Source organism: Cyrtonyx montezumae, unplaced genomic scaffold (genome assembly GCF_038088225.1).
Source record: "Cyrtonyx montezumae isolate F1298 unplaced genomic scaffold, pur_monq_1.0 scaffold_23, whole genome shotgun sequence".
In the NCBI taxonomy this organism is placed as follows: Eukaryota; Metazoa; Chordata; class Aves; order Galliformes; family Odontophoridae; genus Cyrtonyx; species Cyrtonyx montezumae.
This window is the reverse complement of record NW_027071970.1, coordinates 1,775,001-1,799,202: the sequence shown is the minus strand read 5'-3', so window position 1 is coordinate 1,799,202 and position 24,202 is coordinate 1,775,001. Positions and strand designations below refer to the sequence as shown.

General features: G+C 55.7%; 2 protein-coding genes across 10 annotated transcripts in view; both read right to left on the bottom strand.

Annotated features, from left to right (window-relative positions):
* Positions 1 to 190: 190 nt before the first annotated feature.
* Positions 191 to 19,350, bottom strand: EWSR1 (EWS RNA binding protein 1). 3 transcript variants are annotated; one of them, XM_065738770.1, is made up of 17 exons: positions 19,271 to 19,350; positions 17,586 to 17,622; positions 17,301 to 17,352; positions 15,158 to 15,281; positions 9,923 to 10,109; positions 8,582 to 8,749; positions 7,211 to 7,425; positions 6,629 to 6,809; positions 3,942 to 3,979; positions 3,325 to 3,357; positions 2,478 to 2,596; positions 1,922 to 2,051; positions 1,306 to 1,428; positions 1,039 to 1,216; positions 819 to 916; positions 450 to 717; positions 191 to 314 (listed from the first exon to the last, which is right to left on the bottom strand). In XM_065738770.1, the coding sequence occupies exons 1-17, from the start codon at positions 19,344 to 19,346 to the stop codon at positions 275 to 277; spliced, it is 2,067 nt and encodes a 688-aa protein (XP_065594842.1). In that variant the 5' UTR covers positions 19,347 to 19,350; the 3' UTR covers positions 191 to 274. The 3 variants fall into 3 exon arrangements, with proteins under 3 accessions (XP_065594842.1, XP_065594843.1, XP_065594844.1); XM_065738771.1 differs by having other exon boundaries at positions 3,942 to 3,976; XM_065738772.1 differs by lacking the exons at positions 191 to 314; positions 450 to 717; positions 819 to 916; ... (4 more) ...; positions 3,325 to 3,357; positions 3,942 to 3,979 and adding an exon at positions 4,865 to 5,116.
* Positions 19,351 to 20,071: 721 nt separating this feature from the next.
* The window catches only part of EMID1 (EMI domain containing 1), a 9,637-nt gene continuing 5,506 nt past the window's right edge, over positions 20,072 to 24,202 (bottom strand). For 5 of the 7 annotated variants that reach the window (XM_065738767.1, XM_065738768.1, XM_065738769.1 and 2 more), the window contains 12 exons: positions 24,191 to 24,202; positions 24,045 to 24,106; positions 23,835 to 23,961; positions 23,616 to 23,723; positions 23,403 to 23,540; positions 23,202 to 23,288; positions 23,065 to 23,117; positions 22,926 to 22,979; positions 22,766 to 22,810; positions 22,627 to 22,671; positions 22,022 to 22,106; positions 20,072 to 20,394 (listed from right to left, as the gene is read on the bottom strand). The exon at positions 24,191 to 24,202 is cut by the window's right edge and continues 75 nt beyond it. In XM_065738767.1, coding sequence (XP_065594839.1) covers positions 20,282 to 20,394; positions 22,022 to 22,106; positions 22,627 to 22,671; positions 22,766 to 22,810; positions 22,926 to 22,979; positions 23,065 to 23,117; positions 23,202 to 23,288; positions 23,403 to 23,540; positions 23,616 to 23,723; positions 23,835 to 23,961; positions 24,045 to 24,106; positions 24,191 to 24,202 — 929 coding nt within the window. In that variant the 3' untranslated portion in view covers positions 20,072 to 20,281. Of the gene's footprint in view, positions 20,395 to 21,588; positions 21,680 to 22,021; positions 22,107 to 22,626; positions 22,672 to 22,765; positions 22,811 to 22,925; positions 22,980 to 23,064; positions 23,118 to 23,201; positions 23,289 to 23,402; positions 23,541 to 23,615; positions 23,724 to 23,834; positions 23,962 to 24,044; positions 24,107 to 24,190 lie in introns of those variants that run through there. The other 2 variants (XM_065738766.1, XM_065738765.1) reach the window with 2 other exon arrangements.

Genomic DNA, 24,202 nt, shown 5'->3' with positions numbered 1-24,202 from the left:
TCCGGTGATCGCCGCCGCGGGGCCACGAGCATGCTCACAACGGAGCTCCGCCACCGCTCCGGGGGGGATGGGGGATGGGGGGGGAGCGGCACGCCGCCGCCGCGCTTCGTGTTAACGGTTCTTCACGAACGGTGAAAAAGACGAAAAAGTACAGACGAGGAATCATCAGCATAATGTTGCGGCCAACATTATAAATACGGAATTAGAAATTTAAAACATTTTCTTGGTTTTAAAAAATAAATCTGGTAGTAAACGCGGCTCCCGGGCCGTGCCCCTAATAGGGCCGCTCCCTGCGCTCCTGGCGGTGCTCCCCCCTGCAAGACAAGCACAGCACACGGCACGGTCACCCGCGGCACTGCCCCTCCCCGCCCCACGGCCACCCGTGTCCCATCGCGTGGGTCTGGGGACGTTCTTACCCATCCCCCCCCCCCCGCCCGCTCCCCACGTACTTGTCCATCTTCCCCGGACCTCCGCGCCTTCCGCCTCTGCCTCCGCCTCCCATCTGGTCCATGAGCGGCCCGGGCGGACCGCCGGGGCCCCCTCCTCTCCGGCCCCCTCCTCCGTAGCCGCCTCGGTCCATGCCCCGGCCTCCTCTGAATCCGCCTCTGTCTCCGCCGCGGCCGCCTCTGAACATACCCCCCGGGCCCCCGCGCTCCATCATGCCGCCTCCTCTGCCGCCCCGCATTCCTCCGGGGCCGCCTCTGCCGCGGTCTCCACCTGAGGGGGGGGGGAACGTTCAGAGCAGGGACAGCCGCAGCGCAGCGAGGAGGAGCGGGGCAGGGGGCGGCGGGAGCCAGAGCCGGGAGAGCCACACGTACCTGGGGGGGGGAAAGGGGGCGGGAGAAACCCTTCGGGCTTCGGAGCCTTGCACTGATTGCACTCCGTCCTCCAGGCGAAGTTCTGGTTTCCACATCCCCTAGGTACAACGCAGCGCTCAGCAAGCAGCACGCGGAGCGGGAGGGCTCACACACTGAGACGAAGTGCCCCCGCGTGGGGAAGGGCAGCGGTTTCCGTGCGTGGGGGGCAGGCGGTACTTACGGGTTGGGGCACTGCCAGTCCCCGGCGCGGTGCTGCACGCTGCCGCCCGAGGGGTTCCCCCGGGATCCCCGCGGTCCTCTCGAGGAGAAGCCGCCCCTGTCGCCACCTCTGCCTCCCATGCGGCCCATGGGGCCGCTCGGCCCACCGGGCCCCCCCGGACCGCCGGGCCCTCCAGGACCTGCAGGGAGAGCCCCGTTAGCCCGGGGGGCTGCGGGGGCACGACGCGGCGCCGCACGCTGAGCTCCTCGGGGAGGGAAGCACGGTTACCTCCGCGGAGAGGGGGAGGCATTCCCCGCTGCTCCCGGGGGGGCATCCCCCCCCTCATGCTGTTCATGGGGCCCTTCTTCCGCGTGAGGCTGACTTTGAGCTTGCTGCCCTGGAAGTCCTTCCCTAGGAGGAAGACAAAGGCAAGGAGGCTCAGTCTGTGCTGCGGGCTCCCACCCGGTGTCACACGCATCTTTCCAGAGCATGCACATCATCATCACATGGAAAACTTCACGGCCAGGGGCAAAACCCTGACCCTGACCCTGACCCTGACCCTGACCCTGACCCTAACCCTGACCCTGACCCTAACCCTGACCCTGACCCTGACCCTGACCCTGACCCTAACCCTAACCCTGACCCTGACCTGTGGGACTGAGATGAACTCCAGCTACGGGTGGGACAGCGGGCAGGGTGAGTGGAGACAGCCACAAGCCCAGTGCCACACTCAGTGCTCCAGCTCAAACCAGGAGCCTCCCAGAAAAGGCTACTCCTGGGCAGCCAAGCCTCAGACTGCGGGGCCGCTGCGTGCTCCAGGGACAGAAATGCTGGCTTCTGTCACAGACGGAGTGATGAAGTCCAGAAGAAAGCAATCCCATCACGAAGCACAGCCCATACTCACCATCAAACCACTCGACAGCTGTTTTGGCAGTGGACGGGTCGTCGTAAGATACTGTGGCATCCCCTTTGGGTTTGCCAGTTTCCTTGTCGATGTAGAGGTGTATCATAGGCTGCCCAGTCCTCTTGTTCATCTAGCACAACACCAAAGCGTTACTACAAGTCACACAGCCCCACGCACACCGAGTGGGGATTCTCTCCCCTGTTCTGCCTCCACCTTGAGGAAGCGCTTCCATTTGGCAGCTCTGGTAGAAGAAAGGGCCCTTGGGTTTTACCACAAGCAACAGCCACCGCCCCACATCCCTCTCCCTGTCCACCACCCTGCTCCCTCAAGCCGTCACACATCCCACGCGCAGCACATCCACGCAGGGACAAACCCTGCAGAGGTTCCTTTGGGAGCTTGAGCTCCAGGGCGGCCCCAGGCTGCAGAGATCTCACTGCCCACCAGAGCTGCCCAGCCCCACGGAAAGGGCTGAGCGGGAGGGAGCAGGAGACCCCATCCCCACACTCTGCCCCCGGGGGGGGGACGGCGCTCAGCTGCACACGTGCACTCCTCTCACCTTGACAACCCCGCACTGTTTGAAGAAGTCTGCCAGATCCTCCAGGGTCACATTGTCATTGAGTCCCTGCACATACACTGAGCTGTTGTCCAAGTCCTCATCCGGGTCCACAGGTGGGCCTAGGAGACAAAGCTCAGCGTCACGTGGAGGGAAGGGCAGCACTGCGGGCACGTCACCCTCGGCCAGCTGCAGCTTCTCCCAGTCAGTGCATTTGCAAAGCGACATGGAAACCCAAGGCTGAGAGCAGTGCTAAGGGCTGAGCTGCCCTGTGTCTGCTCCCTGCTGCGGCCACCCCACACAGCCAGGACACTTGGCGAGACCAGCAGGCACAGCACGCCTCTGCCTCCGCCAGGCCCTGCATGTATCTGCTCACCCCCTCCTGCTGCACTCACCCCCAATTTCCTTTCCTAGCGGCTGTGCCCGTGCAGGAGGAAGCCAAGGGCTCCAGGTGGGGATGGCTCAGGCTGCCCAGAGCTGCTGGGTGCACTGTCCCTGCACACAGCACAGGGCAGGGGATGGGGCTCCGAGCACCTCATCAGCTGCAGGCAGCCCTGTGTGCTGCAGGGCAAGATGGCCTTCAAGGGCCCCTCTCAACTCCAACCATTCCATGATCTTTGGGGATAACGGGGAAGGAGACTGCTGGATGAGTGCACCTCACAGCCACGCGTGGGCTTCCCCCAGCCCGATGAAGGAGGGACAAAGAATCGGGTGCAACAGCCCCACAGAGACCACGAAGAGCAGAGCATCTCCGTGCCCCTTCTGCACGAGGGCGAGAGTGGGGCACCGTCCTCTGTGAGCTGGGATCTCCACGTGACAGGGCTGGGAGGAGCCAGAGCAGCACAATTACCTAAGTCAAGGTCCGGTCCTTCCTCCAGGTGTCCTGCCGGGCGGGAGAGAACCATAAGAAGCCGTGTTAGTGCAGGCCTTGCGGGCCGAACGAGCGACACACACATCACTATCTACTTATAACCACCACTCGATGGCGTTGGTTAAACTCCACCTGACCCGCACTGCAAAACCACCAGCAATGCAGCTTAACTTGGCGATGGGTTCGCTATTTTAGCAGCCTTTCGGTCCATTAAGCACTACTGCACCATTTAAAGCTTTACCAGGCCAATCGCTCTTAAGGTCATTAAGCAAAAGTTACTTTAAAGAAACAAAAAGAACTAAAAAAGAAAACGAAATAATAATAAAAATTATCAAAATCCAAACCATTTATTCTCCCCAAATTACAGAAGTGGTTTCTCAACTGTTCCACGTTACCCTGCGTCCTGTAAGCACAGACCCCTGTAGGCATGGCCGGCAGTGCCCGTTACAGTCTTTGTTGCATATGTCATTTTAACCACTTAAAACTAATAACAATTACACTTTTTTTTTAATTTATTTATTTTTTCTAAAAACTGTCTGCAATGCTTTTATTATTTTTTTTTTAAACACTACCCATTGTAATGCTCAAAAACTTACCACCAGGCTTATTGAAGCCACCTCGCTCTCCAGCGCTGCTGGGGGGATAAACGAAGAAATGAAGGCCTGTCCCTTTACAAAGCCAGCGCTGCTCGGAGCCTGTGCGGCTCCCTGGGAAGAAGGGCACTGGCTAAACATCTCCAAACAATGCATCTGTCTCTCTCTCTCTCATCTCGTCACTATGACCTTTCTTCAGGGCAGCTTGCTCAAATTTCCTTTACACACACACCCTCGCTTGTCTGCTTCTAGACACCACTGTGCTCAGTACCCCCTCCGTGGCGTCGCTGGTATTAGCAGTGCAATACTTGGCAGAAAACGCCCCCCACGCTGTGCACAGGAGCAGCCTCAGCCCCCGCAGCACGGGGTCCCTGACAGTAACAGTTCAAAGGGGAGGAAGGAGACAGCCACGCGCCCACAGCACAGTTCTGCACGCTCCCGCTAACACCGCTACCGTACATTCTGCTCAACTCGACGCGGCTCTGCAAGGAGAACTGGGCACACAGCGAGGGCTGCGGGGGCTGGGGCACGGCTCCGTGGGCACACAGCCTGCACAAACCTCGGCACGTGGCAGCGCCAGCTCAGGGCCACGGCTGGCCACCGGAGCTTTGGCTGGAGCTTTCGCTCGGGACCGCCCGCTAAGCGCAGCTTAACTGGGACGAGGACACCCCAAAGGCACTGCGGTGTTTCTCGCTCTTTTGGTTTTTGTTTTGGAAGGGCAAAAGCTGTTTGGAAGGAGATGAGCGGAGGAGGGAGAGCACCGCTATTTTCTAGCAAGTATTGCACCTCTAATACTGGAAAGAAAGAGAAAGTGGTCAATACACATTTCACGCTGTTGCATGCAGCTCTGCCTGCTCTGGTTAAAGCACACACCGTTCACGTCATGGCTCTTTAAACACATACGTTTACACTTTGCTGTCGTTGCTTTTAACGTTACACAATTCTAAAGCAGTATACCTCCTCTGCTTTTATTACCAAACAACAAGTATTCAGTTACCAAAGTTACAGAAGGATTCCATTTATACAATGAATACATTTGGTTAAAAATATCCTATGCATATTTTTCCTCTCCATATGGACACCGTGTCTAGTCCCACTTTTCATTATGCTGCCGGCTGAGTACTGAGTACGGGTACTTTTTAAGTATTGAAGTGTATACAAGGCTCTCACTTTGTAACCTGTAGCATATAAATGCGACAAAGCATGTTAAAAAGTTTCCATGTTTAACAGCCAATGAAAATATCATATCATCGAGTCAACGAAAAAGGGCACGTTAATAACATCGAGCTCCTTACCTGCCGGAGACACTGAAACCCATCATCACAGCACAGCCAGGGCCCGGCTCCCTCCCCGCTCCTTGGTGCCCACGGGAGGGCCACCTTTTCCACGGACAGATGGCACAAGGCCCACGTCCACAGAGCGGGGGGCTCCCTCCGGTGGCCCAGCCAGGTGGGAATTGCTACACACATTATTTAAGATTGGGCTGCGGTGTGAAATCACAGAGAGGTGATCCATCTTTGCCACGAGAAGCTCCACAGGGGCTACAAATCTCAAGGTGTGATGATGGGCATTTCAGGTGTCTGTGTCTACCTTAAACCGTTAGAGATAAATACGTCACGGGTGAAATCTTTATGCAGAAGCGTGGAGCCCTGTTCCACTCGAGCCAATTCAAGCCAGATGCACTCCAACACCCGCAAGGCTTTTCCTTCCGTTTGCATACGTTGTTCCGTTTCTCCGATAAAGATTTCATCCCACTTCATCTTGGCAGAGCTATGCAGAGTGGGACTGCACCAGGTTTACCACAGCCCTACCAGTGAGGAGCTGCAGCTCTGCCTGCCCTGCCAACACGAGGGCTGGCACTCTGCATCCCACGCCGTCTTCGCAGGGAGCACCTAGGGGCCCTCTGCACAGCTCTGCACTGCAGCGTGAGGGGATGGAACACACACAAAGCTACGTCTCCTTCCCTTAGGAGCCTCTGGGATCAGTCCTCCTTCCACGCCTTTGTCAAAACAAACATCACAGACGGGGAGACCAACTGCTGACCTCAAGACACAGGTTTACCAAACCAGATTTTGCCATCAGTTGAAATGGCCAAACTGGTTTAGACTACCTGAAAGCTCCAATGGGGAGCAGCCCTGGAAGCCAAGCCAGAGCTTTGTACGGTCTCAGGGTCTTTCTTCATGCTCCAGACAAGCTCCAAGTGCTCTGACATTCAGAGCCATGGCTTCAACAGCAGCAATCTGCCCCACACATACACTTACGATGCAGCTCTAACACTACGGTTGACACGAGGCTTCTGCCTGGCACACACCTGACCTGTCAAGTTCCCCATTAGTGGGTGAGGCATGAGAAATGACTCCTGGACCTGGCAGAAGGTTTGTGTGTGTTCAATCCAAAGTTACTGTTAAACCCCACAGAGGACTTCACCTCTGCATGACCACGAAGGGAGCTGAAAGTTCCAGGTTTAGCAATACCCCCAGTTCCCCCGGGCCCAACCAGCTGCAGGACAGAAACACATCCTGCTCCTACTTCCCCTCAGGTCACATTTCCATGGATTAGAAGCAATGCCACTACAGAGACGTTATCCATGGAAGCACAGCTGGGAATATCAACCTTTCAGTCCCTTCTTTCCATTTCAAATCCTACGGGTCAAACAGAATTAGGTAAAAGGAGAAAAGATTTGCTCTTACCCCATTCCACCGCGTCCTCCTCCCCGCCCACCTCTGCTCATGCCTCCGCGCTCATATCCCCCTCTTCCCCTGCCCCGGTTATCAGGGCCGCTCATATTCCGGTTCTCTCCTGGGCCTGAAAAACCTCCGGGTTCCTGTCCGTACACGCTCATGCTGCTGGGGTGGTCCTGGCGGAACGAGCCTGGGAGAGCACAAGCAAGGCATCAGAAGGCTGCAGACAGGAGTGGGTGCTGTCCCCTTGGTCGCTGCCTTCAAGGCCCAGAACACGGGCAGCACCGTGTGAAAGGCGCGGCGCTATTTATGGGGACACATGCTGGTTTGTCTGCAGGATTGCACCTCGTCGGCCCCCACCGGTCCGACCCCGGCACAGCTCAGGCTGAGCCTTGCCCAGTGTACCCAGTGCACCTCTGCCCACCTCCAGCACCGTGAGGGGAGCGAGGCAGTGCCCTGCTGAAGCAGCCCGGCTGCTTTTCCCTTCAGACTTGAATAAGGCAGCACAAAGCCTCCTTCAGAGGCAGCTCACCCGGGAGCGATGGAGACTGACCCCTCCCTCAGCAATGCCACAACTGCAGGCACACTCACTCTGCTGGCCATAGCTGCTGCTCTGCTGGCTGTACTGGCTTGGGGGCTGGCTGTAGGACCCGGTCTGGGGTGGGTAACTCGTTGGGGGCGGCTGCTGCGCATAGCTGCTCTGCTGCCCATAGCTAGTCTGCTGGCTGTAGGCGTTCTGCTGCCCGTAGGTGCTCTGCTGGGAATAAGTGCTCTGATCGTAACTGCTCGGCTGTGTAGAGGAATAGCTGGAAGACAAAAGCGTTTTAAAGATGGGAAGATAAGCCAATTCACTTGGACACATGCATCAGGATACAGAAGAGGCTCACGCTAGAAAGTAATGCAATTATAAGGCATGAGTGCTACTGCAAACCACTCAGAAAGCTGAAGCTATCCAACAGAGGCTGCTCTGACAGTGGGAAGAAAGATAAACCTGGTGGACCACCACATGCAAAATCAATGTGACTGTCTGCACTGGACCTCTGGGAAGGAGGCTGAAGTGCCAGGGCAAAATCAGTGTGAGTGCAGGTAACAGGCTCCCTTCTGCCTCAGCTCTGAAATATTTCTAGCTGATGGAAATAAAACCGTTCCTTCTTACACAACTCAGCCTTTGAAACTTTCAAAACGCACATTCTACGGCTCAGCATCAACACATTGGAAGTGATCTTCATGAAGGACATCTGGTCCAAGTGCCCTGCACTGAACACAGACACCTACAGCCTGATCAGGTGCTCAGAGCCCCCCCCCAGCCTGACCTTGGCTGTCTGCAGGGATGGGGTACTGCCACCTCCCTGGGCAACCTGCACCAGTCCTTCACTACTCTAATTGTGAAGAACTTTTTACTTACATCCAATCTCAATCTCCTCTCTTTTAGTTTGAAACCACTTCCTCTTGTCTTATCACCACAGACCCTGCTAAAAAGTCTGTCCCTTTTTTCTTATGCTCCTCCCTCTCTCTCACTACCCCACGTTTATAAAAAGAAAGGCTGCCCTCAGTGGAGGCTCAGGTTGGTTATTAGGAAACGTTTCTTCACTGGAAGAGCTGTGACTCATTGGAACAGACTGCCCAAGGAGGTGGTGGGGTCCCCATCCCTGGAGGTGCTCCAGAACTGTGGAGATGAGGCACTGAGGGATGTGGGTTAGTGGTCATGGTGGTGACAGACTGATGGCTGGACTCCACGACTGCAGAGGTCTTTTCCAACCTTAATGATCACACGATTCTACTTTCCCTAATCCTAGAGCAAGCACCACTCCAACCAGAACCACACCTCCCTCCTCCCAGGATACTGAACCTCTTTCTACACTCATTCATCTAAAAACCCTTGAGAAAAAAAATCCTTTTGCCCACGTTAACCCCAAAGCTCCCACGCTAGTTGCAAGAAGCCTCACTTTCTGAAAGAATTACCTGGTGGGAGGATAGGAAGGAGGTGCAGTAACTGGCTGCATCGGGTAGCTGGCAGGCACCTGGGGGTAGCTGTAGTTGCTCTGCCCATACCCTAGGCTGGGCTGGCTGTAGCCCGTTGTACTCGATGGTGGCTGGCTGGTCTCTGCTGGTTTGCTGCCATCTTGGGGTCTGTAAATAATGAACAATAAGGAGACAATCAGCACAGACCTCCAGGGGTGTACAGATCCCCTGAGGCATGAATAGAAACCAGCACACTAGTGTTGGTCACCAAACAGCAGTTACTACACACTAAACACTTTACCCACTGCACCAAGAAACAGCATCCTGAAGTGAGAGTGCTACAGCATCTATTTGCCAGCTGCACTATGAAACCTGCAGCAAGGGGTTTAGACTTTGGCTCCAGGAGCAGAAGATGTGAAACTCCAGGGAAGTCGGCCAACAGCACTGCCCCTCTGCTCTGCTTTGCACAATGCTTGTAAACTATTAGCTCCACAGCAGCGAGAAACGCTGCCAGTTAAAGGCCCCATTGTGTGGTTTAGAATCCAGTGCAAGCAGATATTGCCCCACATACGTTATCTGATGAAAGGGAGAGGATGTTTAGTATTAACTCTCAAGGCCTGAAAATAAAGAGGACTCTCTGCATGCAGTTTGCATGTCCCCTTCTTTTTAGATTAGACCCCTACTGCTTAGAATTTCAAATCAGAGCTGAATAAGAAAAAGAAAAAAAAAAAGAACTGAAGTACTTTTATTGTACAAGCTGAGAAGAATATTTAAAATGACACCAGGATTCACACTTAAGTGTAATCTGAGAGATACAACCGGGGCTGGGTCATACTCTGGCCTTGTTACTCAGAAGCAGTTACTGCAAACATCAGGTAAATGAATAAAGCAGTTTTAATTAGGTCCTGTTTCCATTCCACATGCTAAACCATTACGATCTTGAACAATTAAGCTGCACATGCTCCTGATCGTGTCCAGACACGAGAGATTTAAAAGGAAGTTGTCTTCAGCATGTGCACCCACTTAAGAAATCACAGGGCATAGCATCACCCTAACCACTCCGTGACTCAAGCAGACTGGTCCATTTTCTGGTCCAGATCGTGAGTCAAGTGCCCATTCGTGCTGCTCATTGCTCTCTCCATTTCCCAGCAGCAGCGCTGACTCACTGTGCCACATCGGAAGCACCTTCACAGCTTCCTCCAGCCCTGAAAACGCTGTGGGATCGGCCGCAGCAACACTTCTTTGCACAGAAAGAATGCAAGCAAAACCAGCAGGCCTCAGTTCAGCTGGTGGAGCCCTCGGGCACGTCAGCAGAGCCTCGGGAGGGCAGAGATGTGTTACCTCGGGGGCACGGCTGCGGGCGGCTGCTGCCCGTAGGCCGGGTAGGCAGGCTGGGTGCCGTAGGCGGATGGTGCTGCGTAGGAAGCCTGCGTGGTGGTCACCGTGGCGGTGCTGGTGTCGTAGGCGGCCGTGCCGTAGCCCTGGACGGGCTGGCTGTACGCTGGGGGGGCAGTCGGGGCCGTGTAACCTGGAACACACGACAGCTTCGTCATCAGGCCGCCTTGCTCAAGATGCTTCTCTATGCCATTCCTGTTTGTGGTGCATCAGAGTTCAGATATGGCACTGCTGCAGAAACGTCACAGGTGGCCCGAACGCACCTAGCGGGCCCACAGCATCCCTGCACCTCCCCTGGGAAGCCCCCGCCCTGGGAAACCTCAGCGTGCCCCAGAAATACCCTCTCCATCCCCATCGCACCCCCCGAGGAGCTTTCTGGAAGCCAGCCTACCACCAGCATGCAAGGACTGCTTGTTCACAGCACCTGAGGCTCCCAGCTAATGCAGCGCAGCAGGGCGGGCTGAGGCACGCAGCGCCTTCTTTTGTCCAGTGGGCTACACAAAGCTCCTCCTGGCTTTACAGTCAAAGAAACGCAATTAATTGGAAAAGGACAATCCCATCCTGGCTGCTTTTTTGAGAAACGAGGGCACAAAAGTGCACGAGGCAGACACAGAGGCTGTGGTGAGCTGTCTGTAAGTATTACTTCACACAGCGATTCTTCCAGCTAAAGGGAAGCACTTTATATCTGCTTCAGCCTAAGAGAAAGGTCAGGAGCTGCCTCGTGTCATGTTTTCCCGGATGTCTCACGTAGCCTCTCTTCTCTTAGGAGCTCAGACCACTTCAGCTCTAAAGCTCAGAGCTCACAGATTGATTTCAGAACAGTTTCACAAGAATATCCAAGACCCCAAAGCAGCTCCTCTGAGGGCAGTGCTGTTGCTAGGTAATTTGCTGACCGTCTGGCGTGGCAACTAAGACAAACAGCAAACCAAGTATTACCACCGTGGCCTTTTTATAGTTAAGAACCTCACAAGCTGGTTTTCCAATTACAAAACAAAGCTGTGCATGACAAGCTACCCATTACAAATTTTGTTAGCAAAAGCTCACTCGCTAAAGCATAAAAAGATCAACTGCTAAAAGACTGGGTTCAGTCCTGCTGAAGTGATCTTAATTGCATCAATTAATGTTAACAGCTCCTCCATCGCTTCATGTTTTTATTAAACACAGTACTCCAGTGACCTACAGCACGTGAGGGAAATTGTGCTGTGGGCTTTTTATTTTGATTCCTGTTTCCTAAAGGAAAGCACTTCCAGCAGAACGAAGCGTGTCTGTCCCAAAGCACAGCCTCACTGTGCTCTGCAGGTAACCTGCTGGAAACACAGGGCTCTCAAACCAAAAAGCAGAGAGAGAAGTGAAAGGAGAAGTGGGTGCAGCAAACAAACCCAAGCTGCAGCATCCTGCCCTGCGTGTCACTGCTGAGCTTTGCAGCTGGTCCCAGCACGCTGAGGAAGGGCTCTGAGTAGGAAGAAGTCTTTCCCTCTACTCCATCTGCAAGTCAGTCCCCACCCCACGCTGTTCCCTGTGCCTGCTGCCCTGCACACCTACTGTGTCACCACCCTCCTGAATGCTGAGGAGCAGCTTCCCCACTGTGCTCCTGCCAAGCTGGGAGCAAGGAAGCTCCCCTCCCACAGGAGATGGGCAGAAATTGCTGGCAGGCACTTTCCTGGTCGTTCAGCTCTCTGCAAAGCAAAGCCCAGCTCTGAGTGTTACTGGAGAGGGCGACTGAAGTGAACCCCAACAGGATCGGCTGAGCGTGGGTTTTAGTGCCTCAAAGTTAAACAGCCCAAACACTTCAGTGTGAGCCACCGAAGCGTTTCCACTGCCGGCAGCTAACGGAGTCCTTATTTGAAGTGGCTGAAGCCTGACCACTTATGAAAGAAACCTGCTGCTTGCCTAAGCATGGTCTGACGTGTGTGTGCCACTGAAACCACAGCCGCAAGCCCAGCCCTGGGGAGCAGCACACAGAGGCAGAGCTGTCCTCCAGAAAGGGGCCCTCACATTGGCTGCCACCACCACAGGCAGCACTGCATTTTCACATCACCCGAGCAGATCTGCTAACACCAGGCTCTGCACAGGCACTGGAATAAAAGGGAGAAAGCCATCCTGAATTTTAATGCTTCAGCTCTGGCTGGAGCATTTCCCTCGTGCAGGCATGCTCGGCAGGAAGCATTTGCAGAGAAAGAAAGGACGGTGATTTAACATCCCGCTGGCCTGAATTTCCATTTCAGCTACTTAGTTTAAATGCTTGGAAAACCCTCAAGGGCTGTACTTCTGAGGGGGCCATTTATACAGCATCATTTCTCACTTCCCTTCTCAGCAGTCAGTAATACAAATGGCAAACCTGCAGAACAGATATCAGAAGAGAAGGGGAACAGAACTCTGATAACCTGATAAGTGCAGCTGCGTGGCTCAGTTCCCTCTCAAAGTATCCACCCCCATGAGCAAAGCCCTTATTGAAATCCAGGAAGTCTTCGCTGGGAGGGGAAGCTCGCAGGATTTGGTCCTCAGAGAACAGCAGCTAAGAACTGCAGTCAAAGAAGTTCACACTGAACCAAGCAGGCTTCAGGCCAGCTAGCAGCAGTTTCCAGAGCTCCCATGGGGTCCCAGAGCCCAAGGGCAGCTAGCTCTTGCTTGGCATGGCCATCCTCTCCCTGCAAAGGGGGAAGCAGGGGCTGCTCACTCTGCTTTGTTTTGGTGGAACAGATTATTGGGGTAGCCAACAAAGCTAAGGCAATATTCACTTCCCATTCTGAGCAGTGGGAGCTGGTTATCTCTGCAGAGCAGTTCCCACTTTGCTCCTTAAGGTTTAGGCTTGGAGATTCAAAATATTTTCAGCCCCAAACGACGTTGTTAGAAAGCCAATAACCGTAACAGCCGTTTATTTACTCCTGTAATGCATGCTTACATCCTGCAGTGATTACAGAGCAACCTATGGCCACAGACTTCATGGTGCCCACCAATCCCCTTGTTCACTTGCTGCTCAGAGCTACAGAGGAGCCCACAGGGTCTGACCCCGAGGGGCTGAACAAGAGGACTCCAAGTCACCTTCTGCAGCCACAGAAGGAAAGAGGAAGGTGAGGAGGCTGCAGAGGTCCCAGCCCCAGCCCGAGACATGGTCCCAACAGGCTGTGTCTGTATTGCATTGGAATTTTCCCAGCAACAGAGGCATCTTAAAAATAAATAACAACAGACTGTTAAGACGACAAGTCACTTCGCCTTTAGCTAACTGAAGAACTGTACCAACTCCTCTGCTACTAAAAGGCAGTAAGAAAAATAAATTGAAATAAATTGAAATTCAAATGCAAAAACAGCTCGTCCCTCAAGGTGTCAGGATCTGTGCCCCAGGCAGCACCACAGGCTCTATTCTGGATGAGAAGCCAGAACTGGTGCTCAGCAGAGGCAGTGATGGACAGACAGGCAGAGCACCACCAGCCTTATCTGCACAGCTCCTGAAGGAGAGGCAGGTACAGGAAGAATAAACACAACCTGGCACTCTGCCTCAAGAGCAACGCCAGCAGCTCTGCCACAGACAAGTGCTGCACGGGTTGAGGCAAATCATACTTGAAGGCCTGAAAAACCTTTCATTTGACCACTTCCTGAGTTTCCTTTTGTTTTCTTAGATGAAAAGAAACCAGTGTTTTGCTTAAAAAGCAGCCGTGCAGAAGAACTGCCTGGCACTATCATTACTCCAGCAAATACACTCCTGAAGGGCAAGCACAAACACAACCCTTGCAGGAGTGGAATCAGAAGGAAGGATTAAGGGACTCCAGCATTCCCAAGAAAAACCTGGGAAGTTCACAAAACAATTTTCTTCCCCATTTACGTGCACAGATTGGTAAAGGGAAGGAGAAAACCTGAAGGTAACTGGCTCAAGGGTACTCCTCGTTCTGCAGGATACCTACCAGGCAGAGACTTTCCTCACCCATACAGTTTAAGTGCTACGTAACTAGACTCACTATAGGATAGTGCTTTCTCTCTGCTGCTTCCTTGTGAAGCATCCTCCAGCAGTTTTTGTGGCCAGGAACCCAGGGGCACACCGCCTGTCCTGGTATTTCCACGCTTCAGGAAATACTTAACAAGGCTGCCACTCTGAGACAGTTTGCAACCAAGGACGAATCTGCAGAAAAGGGCACCCAAAGAACTGCTTGAAGGAAAATCAGTTCTCTTTTTCAAAGTCTCCTGAGCTTTTAAGCCAAATATATCAAAAGTGAACGATGCCTCAATAGTTTCTTTCAAATTTTAAAGACACTCATACGTACAAAACTTCAGTTCAAAGAGCACATGTTGCAGCAGTGTACAGAGCACTTATGAGCCATGTGGAGTATGCATCCGCACTGGAAATCCAAAGACATCACATGAAACATGCAGAGATGGTGGTCAGGACATCCAGACACGTCTAACCATGCTGTTTACCCTTTAGGGAATGGTAAGACAACGGTGTTACATTCAGCTGGAACATCTCAGCATCCCTGTCCCGAGTGCTTTGGAACCTTCTTCCACAAAGTACACCACCCAGCCTTTTCAAAGCTGCCTGTTACAGAAACATGGAGCGTGTGCCGTCTCTGCAGCCTGCCACACTCTTCGTGTACATGCTGTGATGGTGGATGCTTTTCGTGCTAAAAGCAAGGGGCACCTAAAGGGTTAACACTGCAAGTTTAGACAGGATGAGATGGCATTTTCCATGCAAGAGTGAGCAGGATAGTCAAACCTGTACTGGTCCCTTCTACTGTGGGAAGCACAAGACAAAAAGTAGAGGGTACACTATCAGAACAGGCATACATCACTTTCACTGACTTGATTTTCAGGCAGGGGGAGTGCTCAGTACACGGACTCTGTGCGGGCTCGAGAGCAGCCAGAACAGGCACTTGGGAGGAGCACTGCTGTGCAGCTTATGCTTGCTGTGCTCTTTTCAAGTACAGCCCATTCTGCAGCCATGCTTAGCTCCACAGCATGAACCAGCACCCAAAAGGCTCCTTGAAGAAAATGAAATAGCTGCATTTACTTGCTCGGGGCATTCAGCCCACCCACACCTTCGCATCATTTTAACCTGCAGCCTCAGGAGGAAGCAAGCCCTACCCACAATACAGCTTCCCACAGTAATTCCGCAGAGTTCAGGCCGGAGCTCCCCCACGCAGACCCGAACCCGAGTCCTTCCCAGCAGCAGCCGGGCCCCGCAGCTCTTACCGGTGGGGGGCTGCCCGTAGGACGTCGCGTACGCAGTCTGCCCGTACGTGGCGGTGGTCTGGGGCTGCGTGTAGCTGCCATCGGTGGGCTGCCCGTAACTTCCGTAGCTCTGCTGCCCATAGGTCTGCTCCAAAGATGACAAAGATTTAATTTGCGAGCAGGAACGGCTCGCACGCGTCGGCACGGACAGCACGCAGACGGTTTCAGCGATGCACACAGACTGGGGGATCTGTGTTACCTGGTTTACTGAAAGCAATCTGAGTCAAGCCAAGGCTACTCTGAAAGATTGGGCGCTACTGCAAATTTCAGTTCAGATCTGTAATCAAGTTACAAACGCAATTTTTTCAGTGCCAGGATTGGAGGAGCAGTTCTTACACATTCACAAAACACTTGTGCTCCATGTAAAGCAAAACAGGACAGCATCCAGCTCCTTGTCGCTGCCCGGGCACATAGGAACACATAGGTGCCATCTGAGGGATAACCTGCAATGCTGGAGTGGGGCTGCCCAGCATGAAGCAAAGTACCAGCTACTTCAGCCAGAGACCTACTTAAGCTTTCAGTGCAGTTATTTTCAATAATCTTCACATCCACCAGACAATGTTTGTAAAAAACAGTTTTCAGGGGCACCTGAGGATGGGTTCAGCAGGAGCCACGCTACTCCTGTCCCAGCACTTTGGCAGGCAGCAAGGGATCAGCTCTCCCCTCATACTCTGCCCCAAGTCCAGCTGAAAGGAGTGCTGCTGCCTTGCTTAGCCCTGACTTCAGTTCTGCAAAGCAACCCTTTGGCTGCAGCAAGCTGTGTGGGGTGACTGGATTAGTACAGAGCTGCTGATGCTGTGTTTTTGCAGCTTAAGAGCCCACTGACAGTTAGCCTGAACCTCGGGCACCAGCCAGCAGCGCACAGCTGTATGCTCAGCAGTTGGGCTTGGGGGGGAAAGTCTAAATAGAGCTCAAGCAGCACTAAGAACAGCCCTGATGTCCAGATTTTCAGAGATATTCACTGGCTTCTGGAAGTTAAATGCCTTTTGTGATCTAAGCCTGTGTAACCTGCAAGCCAGCCTCCCTGGCTCATGAGCAGTACAGATCTTAATCAAGCCAGCAGATCTGAAAAACTTTAAGCAGACTGAATTTTCCACTACCTGTGGAGGCTCACTGCATCCAGAGGCAGGAGATGCTGCAAACCTCACGTGGCTATTTGCCTGCTGATGAGTACGAGCTGTTAGCCTTGAACTGAAGGATGCTGAAGCCTTCTGTTCTGACGTCTGCCAGCTTGCTTACACCTTCTGTGTAACCTGTGCTTCTGGCAGCAGTCCTTGGAATTCTTTTCTCTCAGTGCATTTATTCAAAATGAGAAGTATTGTCATTTTCAATTCAACTGACTCAGATGCCATGACTGAACCCCCTCCCCTCCTGTAACAGCAACGCTTTTGCAGAGGTATTGGTGTGGCCTCTCCAGGGCAGCAGCACAAAGCCCAGTTAGCACCACACTGCAGCGCTCCAGCACAACAGCTTTTGTGTCCAGAATACAAACATATTTCCAGGTGAAAGAATCTTCCTTTCAAAAAACCAAAACCACCAAACCACTCTCTAGAGATGCTGCAGAAAGCCAACCAGGCTGACTCTGAAAACCACACTTGGGCTTTTTGTGTATAACTGTGATTTCAGTAACTTGGATTCCAAGGATTAAAAAAAGCATAATTCATCTTTGAAAGATCACCATCAGTTTGAAGTCTGGACAACTAACAATGCTAACAGCTTCAGCTGCAATAACTGCATGAAAAAAAATTACCATCCTCTCCTCGTAACTTTTCCAACTGCTGTCATCACACAAATGGCCATCTCCCTTTTTCTCCATTTTCAGGTGAAACACCAACAAAACACCCACTGACATATAAGTGTCAAATGTACACCAAAAATCAGGCTTTTACAATCCTCTTGGCAACAACTGGGATAAATTAACAAGGAAGAGAACAGGGAAGCTCCCGGACACGGAAGCACTTTCACTTGAAGCACGCAGTTCAGGCTGTGTGAGAAGCTACAACACAACTCCTAACGACAGATTCTGATGCTGTTCAGAATCTTCTAGGGCTGAGAGATGGCTGCTTGCATCCTGGGAAGGGTCAGAACCCCTCCTGTGCTTTACCTGCGTGGTCTGTGCGTATCCTTGGGCTGGCTGAGGTGCGTATGCGCTGTAGCTGCAAAACGAATTGAGAGATAGTTATAATGCATCCCTGCACTTGTGCAACACACGTATCACAAGATGGCTTTTATATCCAAATGCTTTCTGCCAAAATGTTAAAGCAGTACATAATCCAAAGGAAAACCAAAGGATTTGCAAAGCACACCTGAGCTAAGACGAAACCACAATTATTGCACAGTTGCATCACAACTTTTTACAATAAAGGAGTAAGACCATAATGCTACTTACCCCTGCTGAGCTGCAGCTTGGCTATAGGTGCTATAATCTAGAAGAAAAAAAAAGAAGAAAGGAAAGAAAAGTTGACAAAAGCTTAACAGCATAAGAGCAGAGCAGCTGGAATTTCAACCCGCAACTTGAAAGAACTGCCATAAACCCCTGGAAACTAGTTCCAAAAGAGCAAGGTAAATGCAGTTTCCCAACCTTTTTAAAGGAAACAAAACCTCTCTTCCCTTCATTGCTTCAGCTGTCTGCAGCAGCAACTTTGATCTCAAATGACCCCACTTTAATTTAACTGCCACCCTGGATAGCACCCAAGGGGGGTGGTAGTGGGGAAATTTGGTTTGGAACAAAAGAAACACCAGGGCTGACACTTACAAAACCCCGTTTCAAAGGGCCAGGTCGTAAGGCCTCAAGCCCATAAGAAACACAGTGCTTTGCTCTTTCTAATTAATTTTCAAGGGCACAAACAAATCACAGGAAAGTTCTAACACTTTTCCCTAGGAGGGTTAGAGACCAGCAGCTGGCAGCAAGTCCTTCCCCAAGTCCCAGCCCATGCCAAAACGGTGATTTAGAGGAGAGCTGAAATCCAGAAAACCCAACCAGAAAAAAAAAAAAAAAAAGATGCTCCGCTGAACTGGCTTGTTGCTAGGGATGGAAAATGCATGCACATGGCAATTACAAAGCTATATTTGAAATGATTACAGCTCCTACGGGCACGCTTTCCCTCCAAGTCACCAAATGTTTCCAGCTCCCACCTAGAGCAAATGGCAGCAGTGAATCCATCCCTAAGACCAAACCTTTCCTGGAGCACTCCTCCAGCTCTCCCAGGACCGGAAAGGTCCCAAGGACAGAGATCGGGGATGGGTTCAGACTTTGCTCAAAGCATCCTGAGCTGGAATCAGAAAACAAACGTGAGCAGAGCTCTGCTCAGAGCCAGGCAGCCCCACGCAGAAAAGGGCTCCGGCATTCCTGCTGCCACCACACCTCGAGTTAAGCTGGTCTCTACAGAAAAAATACGGATTGTGAATTTACAAAGTCTGCCTCAAGACCGTCTCCATCCTCCAATCCTCCCTAGAGCAGAACGGTACCGCCCTGCTGCCACTGCGAGTGATGGAAGCACCGGGAATCGCGTTAAGCGTTCTGTTTTCACCCGCCACGAGCGTTACACAGGATCACACAACGCTTAATCCCGTGGGGCGGCCGCCCAGGGCCCGGAGCAGCACAGGGCAGCGCGTGCCAGCGCATCACCGCCCTCTGCATAGAGAGTTTCTTCCGAACGCTTCAACCGCACACCTCCCCCTCTTTCAGCTTAAAGCCCCCCCCCCCCGTCACCACGCGGTGCACGGATCCCCCGGCACAGGGCCCTGACCGCTCCGCCCCTCCCACCGCCGCGGGCCGGGCCGGGCCCAACCATCGCCGCGCGGACGGAGTGGAGTCCCCATCCCCAGAGCACAGCGGCGAAGGCCGCGCTGCCGGAAGGAAGGCCCGGCTCCCGGAAGGCCCGGCCGCCCCGCCGACGGCTCAACGCCCCAACCCCCCCCCCCAACTCCTCCTCCGCCGCCGCTTGACCGCGACTGAAGGAGACGGCCCGCAGCCCCGCCGCCCGCCCAGCTGCCCCGGCGCTCTCCCCCCCCGATTCCCCCGCCCGCGGTGTCCCCGCCCCGTGGAGACGCGGAGGCCGCAGCCCCGCTCACCCGTCGACGCCATTTTCTCTCCTTCCTCCTCCGCGCTCCCAACGTCCGGCCGCCGCGGCCGCCCCGCGCTGCGCATGCGCCGCCCTGCCCGGCGGGACGCACCACTGCGGCGAGGAGGCGGGGGAGGGACGGGCGGACTCGGCCTGCGCGGCGTGGGGAGCTGCGGCGGGCGGAGCTCGGGGCTCTCCCCCCGTGCTGAGGAGCGGGTGGTGCGGTCCGCAACCGTTAGGGGGCGTCGCGCACGAGCGGCGCCAGGGGAGAGGCGGAGCTCTAGGGGGCGTGGCCAAGGGGTGTGACGTCCCGGCGCGTTACGTCACGTGGTCGGCTGTGGGCGCGCTGCTGTGCCGCGCGTGGCGTGGGGCGGGCCGGAGGGTGTATGCAGGGATGCTCCGCTCCGGTCCTCACGGGTCCTGCGGCAAGTGGGTGACAGCACTGCATGAGTATCCCACTAGTGACACGTCATGAGTGGGTGTCCCACTGGAGACACGGCAGTACACGATATCCCATTGGTACTGTGTCATGGCTGGGTGTCCCACTCGTGATATATCACGGGTGGTTGTCCTGTGGGCGTCCTGGCATGGCATGAGTGTCCCCCTGGTGACATGCAGTGAGTGGGTGTCCCACTGGTGACATGTGGGTGGGTGTCCTGTAGATGCCATGGTGCAGGGTGGGTGTCTCACAGATGACACGTCACTAATGGTTGTTGCGGGGTGGGCGTTGTCCCATAGGTGTCCCCCTCCCCCCCCAGTGCCACCCACCCACATCCCCACCCATACTGGGGAGGTGACAGCGACACACAGCTCTGGGGACACCTTTAATGTCCGGGCAGTGTCAGGACAGCGTGCAGAATGCAGCACCCTGAGCATTGGGGTGGCCATGGGGGCCCCATGCCTCCTCAAACCGGGGTGCGGAGCGGCAGGGCCAAAGCTGGGGGGGTCCGGCCGGTGTGATGCCACCGGGTAGCACCAGGACCCCCGTGGGACACAGCAGGGACACAGCGGGGCTGCACTCTTAGGGCTGGCCAGGGAGAGCCTGGTGGGTGGGAGTCAAGCGGCCACGCTTGGCACGGGGGGGGCTGGGTGCTGGTGGGCCCCCGGGGCTGCTGCCTGAGCCGGGCTCTGGTTCTGCAGGAGGAAAGGAGAGAGCTGTGAGGCTACAGGGTGTGGGATGGCCTCAAGTGGTCCTCAGGGACCCCTGTGCTTCCGTGGGGTCCCCAAGCCACCAGGTCCCACGGGTGTCCCTAGGGATCCCTGTGCCCCCATGGGGTGGTGTCCACCACGGGGTCCCCAGGCCACCTGGTACCCCCACCCCCACGAGGTCTCCTGGCACTGGAACATCCCTGCCACCACAAGGTCCCTACGCACCATCAGGTCCCCATGGCACAGGGTGGGCTTTGCCCCCCACAGAGGTTCCTTGAACAAGTTTCCCCAGCTGTGGCACCAAGCTGTCCCCAGGTGCCACCAACAACCCGGACACCTCCCTGTTTGGGGACAGAAGAGGACCGCTGGCCCTGGCTGTGCCCAGCTTCATGTTTCTCCTCACAGTGTCCCCCCACCGCCACCACCCCATCACAACCCCTGTGCCCCAAGGGATGAGGACCCCTGCCTGGCACCCCCGGCTGGCACGCAGGGTTGGGAACAGGGTCCCTGCAGCAAAGCACAGCTGGAAAGGGGAGACAGCGGGAGGGGGAGGGGGGGGTCAGCTGGCTATGGAGTCAGCCTCAGTGCACGGGGGACTGGGGGCTCCTTTAGGGTCCTCCTTGGGCTTTGGAATTCTCGTGGGAGCTTTGTGGGAGCTCTGTGATCTGCATGGCCTCACTGACCTCCAGGGAGCTCCCAGGTGTCCCTTGGACTGTGGAGTCACACTGTGTCCCCTCACCCACCAGGGACCCCCTTGGTTTGAGAAGGGCACCAGGTGGATCTATCACACCAGGGCCTCCCTCAACCCTTGGAGAGCTCCCTTGATCCTTGGGGGATCTCCAGGGTCTCCCTCAACTGAAGAGGCTCTGCAGCTCAACCCAAGAGGAGCTCCAAGCTCTCCTTTGACCCTTGGGGATCTCCAAGGTCTCCCATGGTCCAAGAGCTTCTCCATGGCCTCTCTTGGTCAAAGAGGAGCTCCGTGGTCTCCCTTGTTCCGTGGGGCTCCCTCAACCCTTGGAGCAGTCCCATGGTCCTTGGACATCTCCAAGGCCTCCCTCAGCCCAGCAGGCTCTCCTCGCTCCACGGCCTCCCTCTCTCCCAAGGGTGGCTCTGGGGACCCTCTCTCCTGGAGGGATGTGCCTGGCAGATGCGGAGGGGAGCGGGCGGGGGTGCGGTTACCTGGCCAGATGATGGCTTCCAGGAGGGTGACCCTTCTAGCCAGGACCTCCAGGCGGGCCTGCTGCCGCAGCAGGGCTTGGAAGCTACTGGCCTGGTGGAGAGTGAGAGAGCAGAGCAGAGCGTGGTTGCCCCATGGCACAGCATGGGCGCAGCCGGGCCAGGGGTGCGGTGCAAGCATTGGGGGTGCCAGGTCTCCCAAAGGGGTGTGAGGGGCTCCCGTGTCTCCAGGGGGATGTGAGGGGTTCTCCTGTCCCTGTGGGTCCAGGGAGGGGGGACTCACTGTGGGGTGCCACCCCTGGCATGGGGTGGGGGGACACGTGTCCCCATGGGGCTCAGGGAGGGGGGCACCTGCTGCTCCCCAGAACAGAGCCCATCGTGGATGGAGGGACCCCTGTGCCCCCCCACGACTGGCTCCTGCGCTCCCCCTACTCACCATAGAGCCCAATCATTGTTTCCAAGATTAAAACCCTCTCTGCTAAAATCTTCAAAGCCTCGCGCAGCTGGTGTAAACCCTCCCCCTGCAGAGAGAAGAGAGGAGCTGGGGGGGACCGGGGGAACCCCCAGCCCCACCACCACGCTCTGTGCCCAGTGCTGCATGCGTGAGCCCTGGAATGTGGGGGGCAGTGGGCAAGGAGGGGGTGCTGGCCACATTGTGGGGTGGGGGAACAAGCACAGTGGAGGACCCTCATGCCATCATGGGGTCCCAGGGGTGAGACACAAGCACTGGGAACATTTGGAAACTCGCATGCTGGCCCGGAGGTCTCAGGGACAAAGTGCAGCTGGAGACCCCCATAACATTATTGGGATGCCAGGGGCATCAGGTAAGTGCTGAGCACTTTGGGGGACTGTCATGCCACTCTCGAGGTCCCGAGGACAAGACATGCACTTGGCACAGGCAGGGACCCCCATACCATCCCTGGGACCCCAGGCACACGGTGAGCATTGCTCACAGCTCGGGTCCCCCATGCTTCCATCGGGGTCCCAGAGACGTGACATGGGTACATTGGGGTACCCGCAGGCCACCCCCCCAGGACTCACCCATGTGCCCTTGTCGCCTGGCTCGCCCTTGGGGCCCGGCTCGCCCTGAAACACAGAAAGAAGAAGGACAGGCAGAGGGAGAGGGCAGGGGGCCCACCTGTGCCCCAGCGCAGCCCCCATTCCTGGGGGGCCCACGTACCTGTGTCCCATCCTGCCCACGGCTGCCTGGCTCTCCCTTGGGGCCCTGAGGGGGCAGAGCATGTCAGCACCAAGGGGTGCACATGGGGTAGATGCACCCATGGGTACTCTCCCCACAAGGCTTGATGCCAGCTGAGACCCCCACAGCTCATTGTACTCACCCTGTCGCCTTTCTCTCCCCGGGGACCAGCAGCTCCAGGCTCCCCAGCTCTTCCCTGTGTAGTGACAGTGATGGTGCCATCAGCACTGGGGATGTGCTCCCCAGAGTGCCCCCTCACCCCAAAATACTCCCATACTTACATCAGGCCCTGGGGGGCCAGGCAGCCCCATGGGTCCTGGGGGTCCGGGGGGTCCTGCAAGGAGGTTGAGGGCACGTGGCTCAGCACGGTGCCCTCCCATAGCTGGTGCTTGGAGTGGGGAGATAGGGGTGAACTCACCCATCGGCCCCATCGGTCCTGGGGGGCCAGTGGGGCCCACGATGCCCCCGGCTGATTCGGTGAAGGTGTTGGAGAGAAGTGGGTCTCCTGCAGGAGAGGGTGGGGTGGTGGGCGATGACCCCCCAGATCTGGGAGGGTTCAGCTGCTCTGCTGAGGTTCAGTCCCCCCTCACCCCTCCAGAACCCCCAGCCACGTCCTTACTTGGGTCAGTCAGCCAGGGTACGGCTGGCCCCACAGGAGCGGGAGGCCCGGGGGGACCGGGGGGACCAGGTAACCCCTTTTCTCCAGGGAGACCTCTGGCTCCATTGCGGCCAGGGGGACCGGGGGGACCTGGGGGACCTGCAACAAGGAAGATGAGCGTGAATATCGATGGGGGGTTAGCAAATGTGGGAGACTGAGGGGGCATCCCCTTACCTGGGGGTCCTGATGGACCCTTCACCCCAGGAATTCCCGAGGGTCCTTGTCCTCCTGCATCACCCTTGGGACCAGAGGGGCTGGGGGGTCCCCACGAACCAGGTCTGCCTGCAGGGAGCAGCACTCTCAGTGGCGTGTCTTTTCTCCAGCACTGAGTGGCACTGCTGGCACCAATGCCACTGGGTGCAGCGGGCTATGGGACAGCCACCCCCCCCTTACCTTCATCCCCTGGGCTCCCCTGTGCAGCCGGGGATCCCCAGAGCTGCCCGGTGTCAGGACCCCTACCCAAGCTGTCACTTTTGGGTGCTGGGGACGTGGGGGCTTCTGCCACTGAGAGCCGGGCCACCTGCAGATGAGATGGTGCTGGGGGACTGCGAGTTGCGACCCCTGGTCCCCGTGCCCACGGAGGGGTGGGGGGGTGGCAGTCACCTGTGCCTCGAGGGTGGCCAGGCGTGCCGACAGCTCCCCAATGCGGCTGCAGTTCAGGCACCCTGCAGGGGACAGCACAGGGCTTGGGGTGTACCCCGGACCTCAGGATTTTTTGGGTGTGGGGGACACAGAGGAGCTGCACCCACCTGAGAAAGCTG

Bases quoted from the DNA above. Each gene is read 5' to 3' on its own strand.
- EWSR1 (XM_065738770.1), bottom strand. From the start codon at position 19,346: ATGCGCAGCGCGGGGCGGCCGCGGCGGCCGGACGTTGGGAGCGCGGAG. The intron at 17,623-19,270 runs GTGAGCGGGGCT...TTTTTCTTCTAG, and splicing joins AGAGAAAATGGCGTCGACGG to ATTATAGCACCTATAGCCAA. The intron at 718-818 runs GTACGTGTGGCT...CCCCCCCCTCAG, and splicing joins GCCCCCTTTCCCCCCCCCAG to GTGGAGACCGCGGCAGAGGC.